The sequence below is a fragment of the Brienomyrus brachyistius genome, chromosome 18 (assembly GCF_023856365.1).
Source record: "Brienomyrus brachyistius isolate T26 chromosome 18, BBRACH_0.4, whole genome shotgun sequence".
NCBI classification, from domain to species: Eukaryota; Metazoa; Chordata; class Actinopteri; order Osteoglossiformes; family Mormyridae; genus Brienomyrus; species Brienomyrus brachyistius.
Genome location: NC_064550.1, coordinates 11,916,644 through 11,935,382, shown reverse-complemented (window position 1 = coordinate 11,935,382; position 18,739 = coordinate 11,916,644). Strand labels below are relative to the sequence as shown.

Here is an 18,739-nt window from a genome sequence, read left to right as displayed (position 1 = left end):
TGTTTTCAAGATTGCAGTTGCGTTTCAGAGGCAAGCTATTTGCATATCCAATCAACAAAGAAAACACTTCCTGTCCCACCCAAAGTGCTGAAGTATCAAAGACGTACCCCAGCTGGTTTGGCACTTTCCATACTGGAACTTTAGGTACTGGTGCTCGACTGGAAGTCAATGGGAAAGCGAAAGTACCTGTCCATATGGCACCAAAAAGCTGGCATCTGGACAAATGGTTGTGTCCATCATTTAAAGCCTTGGTGATTATTATGCAGGCACCATGTAATCATGATGTGATATCATGCAGCCCTACTTTGAACGGTTATTTTTGTGCTGTTAAGTCTTTGCATTAATATGTTAGTCACCCTTTTGATATTGCACCTGAAGGTCCGTCAGTGCTGGTCGCATCTCGGATCGATCACCTGGGCCCGGTCTGAGAAGGCGTTTTCTCTACTGCAGCACCGACAGCCTGGAGAGGCTTGAGGATACAGGTAGGCTTCTAGTGCAACTTCCTGTCACTCCAGTATACATAGCGCAGTGTTTCCCAATCCGGTCCTCGGGGAACCACAGTCGGTCCATGTTTTTGCTCCTTCCAAGCTCCCTGCCCAACAGTTCACATTTTTGCTCCGGAGCTGTGAGGGAGCAAAAATGTGGAGTGTCTGTGGGTGTCCACAGACCGAATTGGGAAACACTGATATAGAGTATCCTGGCCCTATGAATCCTGTATCTAGAGCAAGGCTGCCCTCACTTTTTCAGCTTGCGAGCTACTTATAAATATGTCAAAATAATCTATCTACTATGAAAATACAAAACATATATTTATGTATAAAAATATCGAATATGCTTTATTATTATTATTATTATTATTATTATTGCTATTGTTATTATTAATTTCCCTTTGGGGTGAATAAAGTTTTTTTAATTGAACTGGGATTTTAGTTCCTTCACTTTCTCTTTCTCAGCTCGCTTTTCGTAGGGAAGTCGATGTTGTAGTTTTTATGAACAGTCTGAAAATGCCGCCCCACATTTCGCTTCTTCGGAATAGCAATGGTAGACTGATAGATGAGGCAAACGCACTTCGAATATCACATTGTGAAAAAAAATCCTCCTCCCATTCCGTATGGAAGTGGTAGGTTTCTGGCTTCTTACTTGGTCCAGCTCCCCCATTCAGTTTTATACCATTTCTGAAGTTTAGTAGAAATAGATTGGAGACTAGAGTTTTGCAGCAGCTGGTGCAGTTGAACGCATCATCCATCCTCTATTTTTTTATACCGTACGATCTACCCAGACTACCTTTGCAATCAACCAGTAGATCGCGATCGACGTATTGGTCACCCCTGCTCTAGAGCATATCTAAGCCGTGTTTCTCTGCTTTCACTCCCCAGTGACTGTTAGAGGGGTGGTCGGCGTATTGCCGCCAGATCCCCCCCAGGGCGCGACCTACACCAGCCCCCCTCCCAGCCTGGAGAACCTCGTTACGTTTGAGGCTCCTGAGCTGCCTGAGGAGACACTTATGGAGGTAAGCCTCACCCCCTGTGTTCAGAATAAGATTAAGGATCTGCTGCCCATTGAATTCATGCTCTTGCCAGGAATCGCTGCCCGGTCTATCAGCACAAATATCACCTTGGAAATGTGACTTCACTTGTCAAATTCTGCACCCCCATTCCTCCCTTGAGAGGACGGGTGTGACCTCTAGGACCCTACAACTCTATGACAGCGCTGATGTGAACCAACTGACCTAGCTTAGGTAGTAGTAGGAATGAGTGGGGATCTCTAGGCAAGGGTTCTTCAACCTAGTCACCGAGGACTACCAGACGCTCCACATTTTTGCTCTCGCCCAATTGCCAGGGAATTAGGAGAGAGCAAAAACATGGACCGACTGGTGGTCCCTGTGGACTGGGTTGAGAAACCCTGCTCTAGGAGACTATCATCATCATCATCATGGTGCTTGACTGCTCAGCTTGGATTGCGGTGTTCTTCTTTTCACAGCAGGAGCACGCGGACACCCTAGCGCACCTGCGGATCATGCTGTCATTCGCGGATGCTGTGCTGGAGATGGTGACGAGGCGAGGGGGCGGAGCCGAACTCTATGGTCCCCAGGATAGTGTTGTGGTCGACCAGGTCGGCCAGCTTAGCAAGCAGTGGGGGTGAGTTGAGGGAGGACCAGCCCTCTGGGACTTAGGAGTTTTCATCATTCCTATGTAAACTACAAATAGTTTATCTGTAAATTAGGGATGTAACGGTACACAAAATTCATGGTTCATTGCAAACCTTGGTTTTAAGCTCGTAGTTTGGAGCAATTTTGGTACAGAAGGGAAAACACAATTTGTTTTTTAATTGTTTATTATTAGAAGTGCAATTAGAATTCATTTGGCAGTGCGTTTGTTTATGTGTCTGAATAACAAAACCTAACAGACGTTTATTTGCATACTGTAAAAATAAATGTAAAATAAGTAGCAATTATAATGAAGTAAATGATCCTGTTCTCTACTGCTGAATTTGGCCACAACCCCATAGCTACAAACATCCTTGTAGCTTTAGTTATTTAGGGCCTTAAAATCATATCTGATTTCAGGTTACCTGCTAGCAGATAGTCTTGGTCTTATCCACTATTCTCTCTCAAGTGCTGGTGTACTTTACTGAGAAACCAAATTGGTCCCAAACCGCTGATTATGACCGACCCTAACCAGCATTAGCCATACCCAAGACATTACCATAATGCTGTCAAAAATCTGCTTGTGAATTCAGGATCCACCTGCGTCAAGGAACATGTTCATTTGTTTTATTGTGCTTACCGCATCAAAAATGACGCAACAGAACGGCCCCCAGTAAATATGCGTACCGTCACAGCCCAACTGTAAATCCGGGCAGTTGTGTCATGTTTCATATAGTAAGACATAGACATAGAACGCAGGGGAAATGCCCATTTAATTCTCTAAGATAATACACAATGGAAATGCTTTGTAATTATCTTGGTTTTTTGCATGCATCCGTCCTTAGCGGCACTGTAAGAGGCGCCTGTGCCTTGTGTTGCCCGCTGCAGGCAGGTGGAGCAGCTCGTCCTCCACATGAAGCTGGCGCAGGTTCTGGCATCTGCTCTGCACTGCGCCAAAGCTCAGGTCACGTCGGCCAAGCTGCAGCCCTCGTCTGCCGTCAAACAAGGTGGGTCCCTGCAGGGTTAACAGTTCATCTGTTAACCCCGGGCTGCAGAGCTGCTAGTTCCGGGTCTGAGGATGATCTCTGGACCTCAGGACCTCCGCTTCACTATGACTTAACGGAGGAGCTGACTGAATGATTCTCAGGGTCCTGAGCAGGCCCTGCCGTACGTTCTTGAATTTTCATGGCAAATTAGGCTTCTTATGACGCTTCTTCACTACCACCAAGTGTCCAGCTGTACCCGGGCCGTACCCGAGCCACACTTGGGTAATACCCAAGCCGTACTCAAGTTGTAACTGCGCTGACGTAGTTCAGCTTACTGGCAGGGCCGACGTGTGACCAAACTGAGCTGGTTGCCTCATCACCATCTGATTGGTGGAAATGCATGGAGATACCAGTCTTCTGTGTAGGGATTATCTGAAGTAAAAAGTGTATATTCTATATTATTCATTATTGTTAGTATCACACATCGCAATATACTGGTACATTTCCGATAAATCGGAACTTGAGAATTTCCAACCTCCTATTTAAAAAAATGCTAGCAGTGATGCTGTTCCTGTATGTCAGTGGAAAGGCACCATTAGTGGCAGATGAAGGTTTTACTGACAAGCTGACTGAATGCTTCCCCGTGCTTTTTAATCCAATATGTTCATCAAAGACTCGCTATACTGAATGACAGCCAGCAATGTGCTGCGTGCTGCAAGGTTGCGAAGTCCTGATGAAAATTTGAAGAGTAAAGTCTGAGACATAAATAGTAATGCTTATGTAAGAATATTTCATTGGGTAGCGCATCTTATCCTCAGAAGCTTTAAAATGCACAGGTGGGATTTACTGAAGTGATTCAACTTAAGCAACAAGACCAGAAGGGAGACCTCACGCCCCCTTAAACCCCAGTCCTTGGGGCCATGCCACAGATGGCCGGTGAGGGCATCACGGTCTACTGATGCTGAGAAATCTGGGTTATAGAGCTCAGTCTTCTCAGGAGTTCCATAAAATACACAGTCTGAGAATTCGGATCAGGTTTATTGGCCAAGTATGTTCACACACACACACACAGGGAATTTGTCTCTGGTTGTCTATGGCTGTCAGAACAGTAGATGGTCACACACAGTCCAGTTGACATATACACTGTGCACGTGTGGATGATAGATGTACGAAAAGTGCAAGTCTGCATTTCAGTGCAAACAATGTTGGAATAAATACAATGCATACAACACAATAAGCAGAGAGTTATTTCAGGTTTTGCGTGGTGATGGGTGTGATAACACTGCAATTGGGCTGAGGGAACTGGGTCAGCTCTTCATAAGAGTGATGGCTTGTGTCCTGGTACCGAAATTGTTTTGCACAAGCTATGTGTAGCGCTCACCAGAAGGGAGAAGTTCAAAGAGGTTGTGGCCTGTGTGTGAGGGGTCTGTGGTGGTTTTCCCTGCTTGTAAAGACGGTTTCTTAATAGCAACAGACGTCCGCCCTCCAAACGTCCTTGTTTTCACTCCTCTATAGTAGAATGATGCTCTAAATATGACGTCCCTGTGGTACAGGCTGACCTACTTCTGTGTAGCATTGTGTTCCTCAGAAGCTCTGTCACGTCTCTCTACCCCACTGTCCTAGTGGTGAGGGATCTGAACGATCGCTACAAGACCAGCGTCGCGTCCTGCCGCCTCCTCACTGAGCAGCTCCATGGCTTCTTCTCTGACAAGCAGCGCTTTGTGGATGAGGTCGCCAGCGTAGCTGCGGAGAAACTCATCTACAACCACGCGGTGGACATGGTGAGGTTCCGTGTGCGTTGGCCTGGAGCTGCCTTTGACACCCACATCCCCGCACTGTCCTTCTTCATGCAGAAGCATGAGTCTGAGTCTAGTACCGCACAGCTACCTACTGTGAATAATGCAAATACCAAATCCTGAATGATATTGCCTAATCAGGTACTTACCGATATGATTCTGAGACATGGTTCGATCGGCAGTTCCGTCTAGTAGTGATTGCCAAAGGATGCTTCATGGACCATTTTTTGACCCCACTAGATGGCGCTCTCGGTTTGCTTTGGGGCACGAGTTGAGCCCTTTTTCTGAATAGATAGCACCACCTAGTGGTGTCAGAAAATACTGCAAATGGTTCATGAAGCTTCATTTGTCCAGCGCAACCACACAGCCAACCTTACAACGTAACTATCGCAGAACCACCATATCTGTTAAACCCATCTGTGTGCCATAATATTTTACTGTGGTATTCCACTTCTGCTGCCGGCTCAGGTGAAGTCTGCTGCGCTGGACGAGATGTTCCAGCAGGGGGCCGACATCAGCCAGCGCTACACGGCGGCGTCTGTGCTCCTGCAGGGCTTGTCCAAAATTCTGCAGGACCCCATCGATATTGAGAACGTCAACAAGTGTGAGTGTGTCTGGCCTCTCTATTGGCCCTTTCTATAATAAAGACACTATCCCATAATGCACTGAGGGATGGTCAGTGTCCCACACATATAAAACATTCACTTGTTAGTCAAGTGTTCTTTAAATTCTTTTTTATTAAATCAGTACAGATGCTCCTTGACTTACGATGGGATTATGATCCAGTGAACCCAACATAAAAAAATTATCTTAAGTCAAATATGAATATTTTATGACAAATAAATTAATGAATGGTGTGTGAGTGTGTTCTGTGATAGGTGGGCACCCCATCCTAGGTTATTCCCTGCCTTAAGGCTGTAGCTTCCAGGATAGACTCAAGACCCCCCCCCCCCCGATCCTGAATTGGAAAAAGCCGGTTCAGAAAATGGATGGATGGATGAATTAGTAAATAACTATTGTCACTGTAAAAGTAAATGAATAATTACTGGAACTAACTAAATACCAGCAACTGAAAAGTAAATAAAGGAATACAAGATTATACGGGGTGAATGCTGCCATCATCCTGCTTTAGTAGAAAGTACAGCATATCGCTAACTGGGAACAGATCAATGTGAATATGCATCACTGTTGTACCACCGTAAAGCCAAAAGTCAAACCATCGTAAAGCGAGGAGCATCTCTATATGAGAAGCTGTACCTGTCCAAACTAAACCTGTACATACCTGCAGAGCATTGAGGTATACAGTGTGTGGGAGTTGGCATGCATCAGCACACCGATGTTTGTACTCCTTCTTGTACAGGCAAAGCCAGCGTGGACCGGCGGATAGCAGCACTGACCTAGCAGATGCCACGTCTTGTTTCGGTGGACAGAACCCCCCTCCCCTTACCGAAACCACGTGGTCACACGCTGCTTGGATAGAAGCCAAAACCAAGCCGAAACACCTAAGAGAACATCTGAAGAACGGAGGAACACGGAGGACACTAATTTGGAGGGCAGATCCCAGGTGCCGAACGGCTCGCTGACATGAAAAATGCGACCAGTTCGGCACGGAGGATCGTGACGAGAAAGGAAATCATACAGTATGTGGTATCAAACACAGAGGAACCAGATGATAAAGGGCAAGGGTTAGGGTTAGGGTTAGGGTTAGGTTTAGGGTTAGCCAACTTCAGAGTGTCGCCACAGGAAGTGGAAGCACTGATACTTTATTAATTTAAAATGTAATAAGGTTTGCAGAGAGTGTTGGAACTTGTCTCACTGTGCTGAATGAACAGATGGGTTTATTTGTGTTTGGCAGGAATACTAATAAATGCCAGAACACACACAAATACAAACATCACGGAAATATCGACAGCAGTATCAGCAGCGGAGGAGACTACAGCTGTTTACTTACATGGTGGGAGTGCTGCAGTATGATTGGAGTTCTGACACATTGACTCCATCCCTAATGTCCTCACCTGGCTCCACCTCCTCGGTGGTGACGTCATGGTGAGCGACATGCCCACTGTTGCCGAAGACCACGACCCCATCTCAGGAAAAACAGATCAACACAGAAACACAATGACCAACACGTCAGCAGTCTTCCGACACGGGAAAACGGGACATCTGAAAGTCAAAAAAACAGCATCGGAACAATATTTTTATTAAATTATATACATTTGTTAGAAGATGTTGATATATTTATAACTTACGATAGCTGACCGTTTTTCCAGTGTAAATATTTTGTTTTGCATATCATGCTTATGAATGTGTGAGGAAGCAGGTGAAAGCCAGATGTTCTTTAGAGCAACATTTCTCAAACCAGTCCTCAGGGACCCCCCAGACGATCCACATTTTTCTTCTCCCCCCAATTCCCTGGGAGTTGGGAGGGAGTAAAAACGTGGACCGTATGGGGGTCCCCAAGAATTAGTTTGAGAAACACTGCTTTAGAGAGGTACTGTGTTGAGATTCAGTTGGAACTCAGCATTACTGATGCTCTCAGAATCCCTCTACTATCCTGCACATCCACTGTCCCATCTCAGTGACCCTAAGATTCTTTTACTCTTGTAAATATTCGTGAAGATCAGTATGGGATGTGTTTTGCTGTTGAAAACCTTACAACCAAGATGGCTGTTACTGGGTCGTTCGATGGGCATCTCCTTCTGTATGGTAACTCCAGGTGGTACTTTTCTTGAACGATTTTGTGCTGTCAGATCCGGTCCTGCAGGAGAGGCACCACCAGGAGATAACACTCCGTTACAGACGCAGGAAATACTGTGCCACAGAGCCAATCTACTGAGGGCGGGGGGTATTTGGCATTGAGTGCTTCCTGTTCTAACCGCAGGCTATGGCCAAGTTATGAGATAGCATGAAGGATGCCGTACTCAGCTCCACTGAGCCGTGGAAGGCTTCTGTGTGACGGGCCAGCAAAAAGCAGCTTCTGAAGTGGAAGAGGGTTAGGGTTAGGTATCTCCCTGGTACTTTTGCCTGGTGTATCTGTTATACCGATGGCTTAGATAATTGCCAGGAAAAATCGTGTAAATGTGTACTGTACTGTTCAAGAAATGACAGAATGTATTAATCCCTTTTCTTAATCTTTCTTGTTCAACAGAATATTTATACCTGGGAATATACATCACCAATGGATGTAGGTATTTCACTTTTCTGTGGTCTGCGACCTATTTTTAAAATGAAAACGGTACTGTGTGGTTCAGTTTCTAACTAGAGGAATCACTGGAGATGCATTAATTACCAGGTGGATGATTAAAGGAACCTTGAATTTCATGTCAATTGTGGTCTTTTGAGAGAATGTTAGTAGTCTGTTAGTAGCCTATTATGTGCTCATGCTTGCAGTGAATTCTTATTAGTACTCAAAAAGTACAAAAAATATGCCCTTTTGCAAAATTATACCCCCAAATTCTGGGAGGCCTCCTTTGCCTCTCTTGTCCTGCTTTTGGCATAAGAATGTTAGGAAGCTGAGGAAGGTCAGACAGAGGTGTGAACGTTTCAAGCTGTAAATTTTCTCTCCATGAAATACACAAGTGGATTTCTGTAGACGTGGATATCACATTTCCTGGCAACACCGGATTTTTTTACCCACTGAGCAAAGTGCTTCCCCATGTAAGTTTAAATTAAAAATAAGGCTGATTCGTATCAAATGTGGGGGGTACACTTTTCAGTGGGCTACTTTTCTCATTTTTGCACCTCCATCTGAGACATTCCTGCTGTTTTTGTACGAAGACGTTCATCCGAGGTGAACAAAGTGTTAAGTGAAATAGGCATAATTTTGCCAGTTGTTACAATACAAATATTACGACAAAGCAGGCAAAACGCTGGAATTAGAAAAAAGGGCAAAACTAAATTCACATTTTAAAAAAATATTTTTAAATTATTACATTGTAAGCTACATCTTCCACAATATTGTGTATTTTCTAGGTCACTGCACGGAATCGTTATATTCATTTTAAATAAATGATCACGACTGCGGGTAACTACTTCAGTATACAGTATTGTGCAATTATTTTATCGTACTAACAACGGGAACCTTTGCTCATCGTTCTAAGAACACGGCTCCTGAGTCATTTGGGCCCAGAGGCGAAACATTCTGGAAACGTTTGAGTGACAGCTGTTCTGACCAATCGTGATGTGGCCTGGGACCAAAATGGTCGTCGGGGGCGTGGTCTGTCTAGCCGGCTGGTAGCGGACCTATGTAACGGATCCCCAGGCAGCACAGCCTAGAACTGCAGCCAACCCGACCAGAAGCAGTTTGTTTGGTTTTTGTTGATTCGCCTACAAGAGGACGTTTGCAGCCGATTTCTGAGGTCCCTTCTGCTGAGACTGTTTCCACATAAAACGTTTCAAGGTAAAGAATTGTCAGTCTCTCCGTACACGGACAAACGTGTCCGTGGCAACACTCGATTGTTTGCGTTGCAAAATGTTTTGATTGAGGAAAAAAACAACGTGGGCTCCGATATTAAATATCCTTACCGGTGATAAAAAATGCATTTTGATCAAAATGACCCGTCAGATTTCGCAACAGTGTTAGCCCCTGGTAATTATTAAGAGAACTCATCATGATAAGTATAATGGAATGAGGCTGAAGGTCGCGTGCGGCTGGATAGACTTTATTTCTACTTTATATATAATAAAGCGATCAGTGGCGCACGCTACTATCATCCATGTATGTAACACACAACTTCATATGTAGGTATAACCTAGTTCAATTTATGATTTTCTAAAATGCGTTATTAGACGTATTCTAACATACGCATCACATGATAGCACGTCGATCGAATTACTTCGTGTATTATGCAGTACGTTAACTCGATGTTTCTGCAGTTATTTTTCCACTTTTATTTCAACAGATTGGGCTTAAAACGCAACTGATTTGTCAAAATACATATAAATAACCACAAACAAGGGATGTCAACACAAGTAATGCCCCTGTCTTCTATTTAGACGTTTCAGCGCTGACAAGAAAATTTAAGACAGTTTAAGAGTAGCGGACTTTTATTTTAATATCACCTGGTGAAATTTTAATCACACGGAAAGAAGCGAATGTAACATACCCATTTATCAAACAGCTTTGAGGACCTAATGCATGAGTGGTTTGAGAATAGGAAGAGATCCACGAAAAGTGCGTCACTTCACATGAATGGTGAGCAGTAGCTGATTAGGAAAAACGTGGCATTAATTACGCAACCACTGAGAGTCTTAAAGTGATACACCCATAATTTGCTTCAGGGTCCGGTCAGCGTCCCCTACACAGGGACCTGTACTATGAAGCGAGGTTACTGGCATATCGGGGTAACTTGTCGGATTTAAGGTAGTCTGGGCAAAATGTAAGTGAACAGATATGAAGTCCGTTTAAACTGTGGTACCTTAAATCCGACAAGTTACCGATAAGCCAGTAACCCAGCTTCGTAGTACAGGCCACAGGAGGAACCTAATCTCTAATTTAGATATGGTGCTGATAGCCTGGTGATGTTCTCCAAATGCAGCATGTCCCGGGAGAAGCTGGCAGTGGAGACAGCCCGCAGGGCATTCCGTACTGGGAGGTCCATTCCGCTAGAGCACAGAATCCACCAGCTGAAGTCTCTGCAGCGTTTCCTGACGGAGCGACAAAAGGACATCGCTCTGGCCCTCAAGAATGACCTGTACAAGGTAGGTGACAGCAGTGGCCAATTTCTTTTGATTTGTCCCTGTTCCCTGAATTAGGCTTCAAGGCTCCCGGTGTGCATATGGGGGTGGTGCAGTATTTTCTTTTTTTGCTTCAGCACTTATTTCTGATATGATATTTGCACCACTAATTTCAAATCTCTTAAATTTTATTATGAAAATCAAACATCCTGTGATATATATTTATTTATTTTCGTCCTGGATTGTTATGAACATGAATCTTTTTCATTAGCCCAGCTGTTTTTGCAATGTGTTCATTGGACTATCGGCAAACCGCACATGAGAAGTGTCTGTGAGTGACGCTTTCGTACGTATGCCTGTGTTCCGCTCCTCATGCAGAGTGAGCACGGAACACCTCTATACGAAACGATGGGCCTGGAGAGCGAGATCTCACTGGCCATAGACCGCCTGGCAGAGTGGATGGCGCCACAGCCGGTGGAGAAGACCCTACTCACCATTTCAGACAAGGTGTACATCCAACCCGAACCACTGGGAGTGATACTGATCATCGGGGCTTGGAACTACCCTTGGGCAGTGACCCTCCATCCCCTCATTGGAGCCATTGCCGCAGGTACGTCCTGGCTGCCTGGAGCTGCCCTCCTCTGCTAGCCAGCCTTTCAGCTCAATTCCCCATAAAGACTCTGGTGTAACATTTCTGTCTCGCTCCCTCCATCACATTACCAGTGATCCAAAGACCTTTAACGTGAACTTTGTACAGAGCTGCAAAGACTTGACCACAAGGGCAAGGCCTCTTCACTCTGTGACAGTTAGGGCAGCTTTTTGAGCAGTATTGTTGAGAAATGTTCCTCAGGAAGTATCATTTCATAATTTGATTATTTCCAGTGAAAGGGCTTTTGTAGGGTGCCTCCCTGCGGTTCACGTTTACCCATCTGCTGGCCTCACACCGCCGTAGCGACGCATCACGGTGACTCATGAATGGTTTGCACTGTGTGCCCGACTTTTTGCGAAAGGTGTGTGACTATTGCATAACCGGCCAGGGTAAACATGACCCAGCATTCTGTTGGATTGGGCTGCCCACTCGTATACGTGACGGTCTGGTTTTGAATATGGCTGTTGTGTACTTCCAACGATTCTCCGTTATGTATTAGGTGATGTTTCAGTAACTTTAAAAGTGCAGTTTTGCACTTTTTGTGGATTATCGTTTGATATTACTAAAGCTATTGTTCTGAAGAATTGCTTGGGACGTGAACGTGTCAGCTTTTGGTGACAAAATGCGTTTCTTAACAATTATTCTACACGGTCCAAGGTCCAAAAATGCTTGTGATAAGGAGCTCCTGAGACTGATCTGTAAATGACGCCTTCTGTGCCAGGAAGAGGTCCATGTGAAATGTATTTTCAGACGTCCTTATGTGTAGGGAAGAAAGGGCCAGAATTGTTTCTGCAGTAAAGGCATGAGGTTCCACCCAGGCATGCTGCTCTGCTTTAGGGACAGTGTGTGGTTCTGCAAATTAGGAATCTGCTTGTGTCTGGAAAGTTGTTAGTTCAATCCCCATGTCTGGCAGAGTAATCATATCATTGTTGAGTTCTTGAACAAGGCCTCCAAAAACCACTGCAGGGAGGCTGGATAAATGGCCGACCCAAACCCTGACCCCACACTTCTCGCACACTTGTATATGGTCGATTCAGTTCAATTTATTTTTATATAGCGCCTTTCAAAACCGACTTGTCCCAGGGTACTTTTCTAGTAAAGTAATGCTTTCCTGCATCATTTATACAGAATAATTCAAAAACAGGGGAAAGGGAAGACAGAGCAAGGAAGGAAAGAAAAATATAACTTTTGGACTTTGGACAAAAGTCATTTACAAATAAAGATGGCCAAATGAAGCTTCGTGAACCATTTGATGTATTTTCTAACCCCACTAGATGGCGCTCTGTTATATTTTTATATATATATATATATATATATATATATATATAATATTTTTTTTGTTTGTTTTAAAGGGCTTAACCCTCTGGAGTCTACGCCATCGGCAATGCCGCGTATTTTTCTCGTGTATTTCACTTCATAACTCGCTGAAATCTTATTGTGGAAACATGAGAAAACGTTAACTACATCTGTAATCTGTCTTATTTTCAAAACGTCCATTATCAGGGGCGTGCAGTACCGCTCTTACCAAATGATCGCTATTATAAATAAATTTATATAAATATTTCCGCGTATTCAAATCACATTCACATGGTAATTTGATGAACAACGCAACGGTGAAACGCGATCCACATACATCCCTACCAGCGCCATAAGGGGGGGGGGTGTGGCCAGGTGTGAATGGCTCATGCATACACATGAAAGTTACTACATATTCAGTGAAAAGAGCCAGAAATAGTGACATGAGTTCGGTTTTTCTTATTTATCAAACTGAATGTTGCAACTACACCATTTAGTCATCTTCATGCAGCCAAGACTTTGGTGATCAGATATCTGGGATCAAAACAAACTGCCACCATTGCTTACTATGTACTTTTATAATCTTTCTGCAAGTGTTCCAAACTTCATTTTGTAATGTCTATACTTTGATGTCAAATTACAAACTTCACATAAATCTGACATATTTACGAAGTACACTAAGATTAAGATGAGTTTAATGCCAAAAACAAATATATAAGAAATAATTTATTTGCCATGAATTAAGTTGATGATATTGAATGAAATGTGTGATCATGCCCCAGTCAGTGAAAGTGTGTTCCCTACCCGTAGACCCCAGAGGTTCAAAGCATACCCCAAATAAACCAAGAGCACTATCAGTGCGGTTAAAATATACAGCAAATATAAAGCTTCATTTCACCATCAATACTTGCAAGTATATAATGTCTCCTCAGTTACACAAGTGTTACATTCGTTGATCAGCTGTTAATGCACTCATTATGGCAGTAATTTCAAAATGTTATTAATACTGTAGTGCTTGTGTGCAAAGAGTATGACGTGATTTGTGGCGCGCTGAGTGAAATGCGAGTCTGTTCGAGCACATGGCATTGGTTTGATAAAGATGTTAACTGGGCTGTTTTGGCGTTTTCCAGGTAATGCTGCGGTAGTGAAGCCTTCAGAGGTCAGCGCTCATACTGCCAAGGTGATGGAGGAGCTCCTTCCCCTCTATCTCGACAAGGTACGCAGACTGGAATGCGTGTTTGCCTGTGTCTCTGTGTGAATGAGACCTGCCTGGGTTTATGTCTGTGCGAGTTGTCCACCATGAACGACAAGGTCTTCTCATTGCTCCAGGAGCTGTACCCCGTGGTGACAGGTGGGGTTCAGGAGACCCAAGAGCTGCTGAAGCAGCGCTTCGACCACATCTTCTATACGGGGAACAGCACAGTGGGTAAAGTTGTGATGGAGGCTGCATCCCGCCACCTCACCCCCGTCACCCTGGAGTTAGGGGGTAAAAGCCCCTGCTACATCGACAAGAGCTGCGACCTTGCCATTGCTTGCCGGTACGCCAGAAGGTTGCAGGTTTAAGGCCAAAGAGAAACTAATGTGCATAGATAAGGACATAAATTGTTCTAGCCTTGTCTGTCTCTTGTTCCTGGATCCACAGCCGTATTGCCTGGGGTAAATTCACCAACTGCGGTCAGACATGCATCGCCCCAGACTATGTTCTGTGTGACCCCTCCATCCAGGACAGAGTGATAGAGGAAATCAAGAAGGCAGCGAAGGTCAGAGAAAATGAAAACCAAAAATAAACTTCTGTATTCTGTCGAGGTCTCCTATGTTTCAATAGATATGAATCTGCTGCTTTTGTACCCTTTCAGGAGTTCTACACAGATGACCCGAAGACATGTGCCGATTACGGCCGCATCATTAACACACGGCACTTCAAGAGGGTGATGGCAATGATGGAGGACAGCAAGGTGGCCCTGGGCGGGGAGAATGAAGAGTCCCAGTGCTACATTGGTGTGTAACTTGGTTTATTAGTGATGGACAAAATGACGTTGCATGAACCATTTGCTGTATTTTTTTGACCCCACTAGATGGTGCTCTACATTCAAAAAGGGCACAAAGCATGTCCCAAAGCAAACCAAGAGCACAATCTAGTGGGGTTAAAAGAACAATTGGTTTATGAAGCTGCGTCCATTTATAAAAAACATTTACCATTTGTTAGGTAACACTACATGTTGTACATGTCATAGATTTTATAAAAAACAGATTTTGTATTAACAGTGTATGAACCTTTTGCAGTTACATGGTGGGTCCTATCGAGTGATTCTCTGTCTAGTTAAGGCCAGCTGCATGCTTGTAGTTATACAGGTTCAGTTCCAGGTTTTACATCTGTATTCTTTCTGTCTAGGTCCTACAGTGTTGAGGGATGTGAAGGCTGACGCCAAGGTGATGCAGGAAGAAATCTTCGGACCTTTGCTACCCATAGTGCCAGTCAAAAGTGTCGACGAGGCCATCCACTTCATCAACGAGAGGGAGAAGCCGCTAACTCTCTATGTCTTTTCTTCAGACAACAAGGTAGCGTCCCCAGGCATGATATGGTAGCACCCACATACAATGAGGACCTGCCTGTTTGTTGTGAGGCACCACCCATATGCTGTAAAGGCCCCCCCACACGTTGTGCAGATCTTTCTATACCGGAGTTCTCCAGTTCCAGTCCTAAAGGGCTAGTCTGCACCACAGTTTGCAGACATCCTTGCTCAAACCCACCTTATTCAGCTCACCAGCTAATTGCCAGGTTTAGTAGGTGTTTCAGCAGGGAAATTTGCAAAGTGTGTAGCAGACTGTCCCTCCAGGAAGGGAATAGCTGAAATCCGATCTCTACCTTGCAAGTCTAAAGTTTGATTACTTGCTGGATATTTGGCTTTCTCATGTTTTATACCGTATAATTTTTCTGTAAATACTTGAAAATGGAAACCCAACCAGGATTTTGTTCATTATAATTGTTATGGTGCAGTTTTGAATTTTTATTTTGCATATTTATTTTTACACTGTACTATAAGTTTGTCTTAGGTGATGTTATACATACTCATTGGCGGGCACATGCCCTTATGTTTGGTTTACTACTGTGTCTAACAATTTGGGAACGTTCTTGTTTCTCAATAAATTACAGCAACACTGGAAAGAATAGTTAAGACTAAGACTGTCTGCCGGCTCTGTTATATCAAACTCAAATATGGCGTTTAAGGTGCTTTTGCCAGGAGATTCAGATTCTTTCCTTGATTGAAAGACTCTTCCAGCTGTTTCACATTAATGTTAGTGACACGTGCATCGTTATAGGACACTGACCAATCAGCACACAGCAAGAACTTAGTGTTTAAGTCATGTCTTGGTCCTATTAATTGAAATGGTAGTTTACGAACAAAGGGTCCTCCCTGACATGGATTATCTGGTCATTCTGGTTTCTTTGAGGGATCGAGGAATTGCTGTAGTGTAAATGAGTAACTAAAGCTATAGGGGTGCTAATCATTTTGAGTATATGACCATACTCAGTAGTCAGGAACACAGGATTTAGATGGGATGTACTTTTTTATGATTACAATGTTGCAGTCTATTTATTTATTTTACTGGTTTGTTTTTACTATGGACAAATGAGCATTTGTTTTATTTGGTTTACAACAGTTGTCTAACTCTTTGCGGTTTTAATAATAAACAGTTTAAAAACAAATTCTGTTTTTCATCTGCCGTACCAAAATTGCACCGACCTGTGAACTCAAAACTGAGGTTTGTACTGAACCATGGAACTTGTGTGCCGCTACACCCCTAATACAGACAAATAATGCAGAGACCCAGTATGTAACAGCGGCAGTTGGTGTGATGCAGGTGACACTGTGTATTGGCTAAGCAGCTCTGTCACTCTCACAGCTGATCCAGCGGCTTATTGCCGAGACGTCTAGTGGGGGTGTCCTGGCCAACGATTGCCTAGTGCAGTACTCTGTCAGCTCACTGCCCTTTGGAGGAGTGGGTAAGTCGGGGGGGACATGTGCTGCAGGTTAGATGAATTTATAGTCACTCATTGTTCTTAATTCTGAACTTTGTCTCCCCCTACAGGCAACAGTGGGATTGGCACCTACCATGGCAAGCACACCTTTGATCGACTGAGCCATTTAAAGAGCTGCCTGCTGAAGTCACTGGCCATGGAGAGCCTGAACAAGATGCGCTACCCACCACATACGGTGGAAAAGCTGGGCTGGGCTCGCTTCTTCATGCTCAAGCAGGTTAACGTGAGCCATTTAGGGTGGCTGGCCAAGATGGCCCTGCTGGCTATAATCGCCGCTGTCGTGCTTCAGGTGAGCAGTTGCGAGGTGCACTATTTTTTTAATCCATTTAGTTTGGGGGCTCAGTGGGGATTTAAAGAAAACACGTGACTATGTTTGTCTTGGTTATAATAATAAAACAAATTGATCTATTTCTTAAGCTTCCCAAATCACAGAAGCTTTGTCATCAGATGACCTGCAGGATGTAATTTTAGAGGGCATGGGTTTCACAGAATAGTCTTTATTTAAGGACAATGAAAATGCTGTGATCTGAACTGAGATCGGATTTCCTGGTTAAATGCTTACCACACCCTGCTTGCTGCAGTCCAACTGTTGTTTGAGCTCTAAAATTGTGTAGCTGGCTTATTTTGAATGAGGCTGAAGGCAGATTAATCGTTTAATCCATGCCCAGTTATGAAAGCTGATCAGTAGCTGTAGGCTTTTGTGCTGATTGGCTACTGTACTGTATGCTTGTTGGGGCTGTGTGCTGATTGGTTGTATTTTGTGTCTCACTGATTTTGTGGGTTTGTTTTCCTTTCAGAGGGTTTTGTGGTGAGGCGGCTGCCATCTGCTGATTATTTGCGACCAGGTCCAGATGCTGATGTAACCGCTATATCTTTCACCAGTGTTACCAGAACACTGTGGCACGCTTGAAACTGTTTGATAATGTTTTATGATTTTTTTTTAATTGTGCTATATTGCACAAAGAATGCCTTGAATGTTTGTTTGATTTTCCTTACATCTTTATTAACATTCTTGTGCTTCTCCATAAATCGGTTTTAAGGAAGGAAAGAGATTTGCCGCTCTGACTCTAATGTATTCTTATATTAGAAGGTATATATGTTTGTTTCCATTAGGGTGACAAGATAATCCATGTCAAGGACGCTTTATGCTACTTCAGGAATTACAAACTACTTTAAAACTGAAAGGCTTCAGTGCTAAATAGCTCAGTTGTTCAGTGGCTGGTTTGTTTCCTTGACTGAGAGACTCATCCAGCTGTTTCACACTAACATGTGTGATTATAGGAGACTGACCAATCAGCACACAGCAAGAATTCAGTGCTTAAGAGAAATCCGGGTGCTTTTAATTGAAATAATAGTTTACGAACCTTGTCCTAGCTCAAAGGGTCCTCCCTGACATCGATTATCTGGTCACCCTGGTTTCTATGAGGGATCAAGGAATTGCTACACAATTGGACGTGCCAAAACCCTGAGCTGTGCATTATGGGAACAAGGAAGAGATCCAGAAATGCACAGGAACCTGCTCGTTTAGGCCTGAGATCACACTAGGGCTGGCCACCCTTATGCTGTGGCACAGGGTGTAGTTTGTCTCAAAACCCTTATCACAGGGGTGAGCAATCGTATTCACGAAGGGCAAGTGTGTGTGCAGGTATTTGGGGTGACCTTTAGGTCAGCTGTTTGAACCCAGGTGTGAGGACTCTTCAGCCAATCAGTCCTCTAATTGGTAGTCTAACTGGGGAGTTTCAGCAAAAACCCGCAAACACAATGGTGCTTTCTGGATAAGATTACCCACCCCTGCCTTATCAGAACATGGACTACTGTTTTGTACACAGTATTAAACACAACCAGCTCCCATATTATTTGATCATATTGCATTTTTGATGCAGTGAAAATAGCTTTGGATCCCATGTCCAGACTTAGCTTAGGTAAAAGCTGCAACAATAATATTTAATTCAGGGAAAAATAACTCATTTTAATGTGCCTGTTCGTCTTTATGATGGCAATACTATGCAGTCTTCATTCCTGACACACTACTTCATTTTTTTAATGAATCCTTCTTTCACTCGAATGGATTTTAGTGTATGTAAAGCGTTCAGATGTTTACTGCATTGTAACCTGTTGCATTTCAATAAATTAGATAATCCCTAAAAA

At 43.8% G+C, this 18,739-nt stretch overlaps 2 protein-coding genes and 1 long non-coding RNA gene across 4 annotated transcripts in view; 2 read left to right on the top strand and 1 right to left on the bottom strand.

The window, feature by feature from the left end:
* The window catches only part of LOC125712785 (serine/threonine-protein kinase ULK2-like), a 22,509-nt gene extending 14,260 nt beyond the window's left edge, over positions 1 to 8,249 (top strand). For both annotated transcript variants that reach the window (XM_048983222.1, XM_048983223.1), the window contains 7 exons: positions 379 to 482; positions 1,377 to 1,510; positions 1,981 to 2,138; positions 3,035 to 3,153; positions 4,756 to 4,913; positions 5,397 to 5,532; positions 6,289 to 8,249. In XM_048983222.1, coding sequence (XP_048839179.1) covers positions 379 to 482; positions 1,377 to 1,510; positions 1,981 to 2,138; positions 3,035 to 3,153; positions 4,756 to 4,913; positions 5,397 to 5,532; positions 6,289 to 6,329 — 850 coding nt within the window. In that variant the 3' untranslated portion in view covers positions 6,330 to 8,249. The remainder of the gene's footprint in view (positions 1 to 378; positions 483 to 1,376; positions 1,511 to 1,980; positions 2,139 to 3,034; positions 3,154 to 4,755; positions 4,914 to 5,396; positions 5,533 to 6,288) is intronic.
* LOC125712789 (uncharacterized) lies at positions 2,317 to 10,133 on the bottom strand. The gene is made up of 2 exons (XR_007383400.1): positions 10,034 to 10,133; positions 2,317 to 7,686 (listed from the first exon to the last, which is right to left on the bottom strand). It is a non-coding gene; the product is annotated as an uncharacterized LOC125712789 (long non-coding RNA).
* LOC125712787 (aldehyde dehydrogenase family 3 member A2-like) lies at positions 9,158 to 18,739 on the top strand. Its single transcript, XM_048983224.1, has 11 exons — positions 9,158 to 9,327; positions 10,466 to 10,628; positions 10,983 to 11,214; positions 13,680 to 13,765; positions 13,879 to 14,087; positions 14,192 to 14,309; positions 14,406 to 14,547; positions 14,942 to 15,108; positions 16,456 to 16,555; positions 16,642 to 16,880; positions 17,389 to 18,739. Exons 2-11 carry the CDS (start codon positions 10,467 to 10,469, stop codon positions 17,401 to 17,403), a joined length of 1,470 nt encoding a protein of 489 aa, XP_048839181.1. The 5' UTR covers positions 9,158 to 9,327; position 10,466; the 3' UTR covers positions 17,404 to 18,739.

Coding starts and splice junctions, on each gene's coding strand:
- LOC125712787 (XM_048983224.1), top strand. CDS start 10,467: ATGTCCCGGGAGAAGCTGGCAGTGGAGACAGCCCGCAGGGCATTCCGT. Junction 14,088..14,191: donor GACCTTGCCATTGCTTGCCG/GTACGCCAGAAG, acceptor CTGGATCCACAG/CCGTATTGCCTGGGGTAAAT. Junction 16,556..16,641: donor ACTGCCCTTTGGAGGAGTGG/GTAAGTCGGGGG, acceptor CTCCCCCTACAG/GCAACAGTGGGATTGGCACC.